Here is a 2,540-nt window from a genome sequence, read left to right on the forward strand (position 1 = left end):
TGTGTACAATAACATTAACATACAAACATAAGCATGCAAACCCAAAAGCAGAATATTAAAGTAAGTAATAAACCACGTTATCAAACATGTGTTATGTTTTATTTCAGAGAAATCTAAAGAAAGATCTAGAGAAATCTAAATCTATAAGAACTTTTCTACTATTATACGAGTGTTGCCAGTTGCTTTACACAGTCTTAAAGAATTTCTGAAATATATGCTTAATGTGTTTAACCAAAGCAAAAATGCTGAATAAAACATAGAATGGTTAAGAAGAAAAAAAATGATGGCTACATATTGGATTTCATGTGCAATAGAAACGGAGAAAATAAAATCAAGAAAAATATCAAGGCCTGGTAGCAAATATTCAGTATGTTAAGAATAAGGTTGTGACCCTGGAATTGAAGACACAAGGTGAGTTGTTGGGGAAAATAAAATTAGTAAGGCCAAGGAAGAAAAATAATGTAATAGAATCTAATTAAATGAAGAAACTTTATATAGGATGAATAAATTTAAACATATTTAATTCATACTGTGTAGTAGCCAAAATTAAGGGTTATAATACACTTGACACATTACATTTGTCAGAAAAATTATCTTCTTTGTATCATTTTATTCAAAGCAATATTGACATCCTTATTCCTCAAACTGTAGATCAGGGGGTTGAGCATGGGAACAATAATGGTGTAAAATATAGAAGACACTTTTCCTTCATCCATAGAATTGGAAGAAGATGGGTTCAGATACATAAATGCAGCAGAACCATAAAAGACAGCAACAGCTGAGATGTGGGAGCTGCAGGTGCTGAAGGTTTTGGATCTACCCTCAGTGGATTTTATGCGTAGGATGCTGATAATGATGAAAGCATAAGAACTGAGGATGGTCAGGGTTGGGGCAATAATATTAATTCCACTAAAAATTAGAATCATCAACTCATTAACAAAAGCATTAGAGCACGAGAGTTTAAGGATAGAAATAAGGTCACAGAAATAATGGTTAATCACATCATATCTGCAGAAATCAATCCTAAACATACACCCTACATGAGCTGATGCACAAACTAAGCCTATAATGTAAACTCCTAAAACAAGAGAAAGGCACTGATGATGGGACATGATGCTACTGTAAAGTAAGGGGCTACAGATGGCAACATAGCGATCATATGCCATTGCAGCCAGCATGTAACATTCTGAAATAGCAAAAAGGAGAAAGAAGTAAAGTTGAATCATGCACTCAGGGTAGGAGATTTCATTCTTCTCCATCACAAAATTCACCAGCATTTTGGGCATAATGACAGTAGATTGACAAAGGTCAATGAAGGACAGACTGCTGAGGAAGAAGTACATGGGTGTGTGCAGGTGGGAGCTGATCAGGATTAGGATGATCATGCCCAGGTTCCCAAGCACTGTGAACAGGTAGATTCCAAGGAAGAGGAGGAAGAGTGGCAGCTGTAGTTCTGGTTGTTCTGTTAAGCCAGAGAGGAAGAATTTGGTCACTGTGGAGTGATTTCCTTTTTCCATGCTCTCTGGTCAGATTCTGAAAGGAAAAGATGGACTTCAGAGGTACACAGTTGCTCTTCTTTCAGAAGAAGGTACCAACTTAAATTCTATATGAAAACTACTTCTGTATCATATTTTCTATGTGGAAATCATCTCACTTTAATATTTTCTAAATTTGAAAGTTTTTGAAACTCAAAGTTAATATTTTTATAAAAAATACTTTGTGTTTGTATTGTTAAAAACTTTTGTACAGTATTTCAATGTGCCAAACCTTTGCCTTAGAATTTCTAAATACTATTTCTAAATGCCACCATTTATTAAGAGATACAGCTCAGAAAATAAAGTAGTTGATTTGAATCATGACTTTAACAGCTTTCTCCAAAAACAATTGCATATAACACATAAGTGGCAGAGACATATCAATTAAATGAAAATTACTGGCAAACTTTCCAGATTAAGAATTTTATGTTTCAAATTTTCTTCTTGCTCCTTCAAATTTTATGAATAGAGTGTCAAAGCAGAGACACAGAAACAGAAAGCAAAAATTAAAAATTTGTTTCTTTGTTTTTTACATAGTAAATATTTTTATTGATTATTTCACAAAATAAGCATTCATAATGAATTAGTATTGACTTAATGTTATTTGCAGATGATATTAGAGTATATATAAGAGACTCCAAAAATTCCTCTAAGCAACACCTATAGCTTAAAAAAACACTGTCAGCAAATTGAGAGGATTCAACATTAATTGACATACATCAGTGTCTATCATGTATACAAATAAAAATTTTATTGAGAAGGAAACCATGGAAAAATACCTTTCATAGTAGCTCCACATAATACATAAAATATAATGGGTAACATTAACCAAAAAAGTGAAAGATCTGTATTAGGAGAAACGTAGGAATAATTGAGGGAGGGATTGGTATGGTTGCGACTGGAAGCAGAGGATGGAGGGAGAGGAGGGACAGCATCCAGATATAAAGTGATTAGTGATAATAATAATAATAATAATAATAATAATAATAATAATAATAATAATAA

At 32.8% G+C, this 2,540-nt stretch overlaps 1 protein-coding gene across 1 annotated transcript; it reads right to left on the reverse strand.

Moving 5' to 3' along the window:
• Positions 1 to 590: 590 nt before the first annotated feature.
• On the reverse strand, positions 591 to 1,517 carry LOC110302635 (olfactory receptor 8G17-like). Its single transcript, XM_021173435.2, has one exon. It carries the CDS (start codon positions 1,515 to 1,517, stop codon positions 591 to 593), a length of 927 nt encoding a protein of 308 aa, XP_021029094.2.
• Between the last annotated feature and the right edge of the window lie 1,023 nt (positions 1,518 to 2,540).

The sequence above is a fragment of the Mus caroli genome, unplaced genomic scaffold (genome assembly GCF_978045245.1).
Source record: "Mus caroli unplaced genomic scaffold, Mus_caroli_1 scaffold_11, whole genome shotgun sequence".
Classification (NCBI taxonomy): domain Eukaryota; kingdom Metazoa; phylum Chordata; class Mammalia; order Rodentia; family Muridae; genus Mus; species Mus caroli.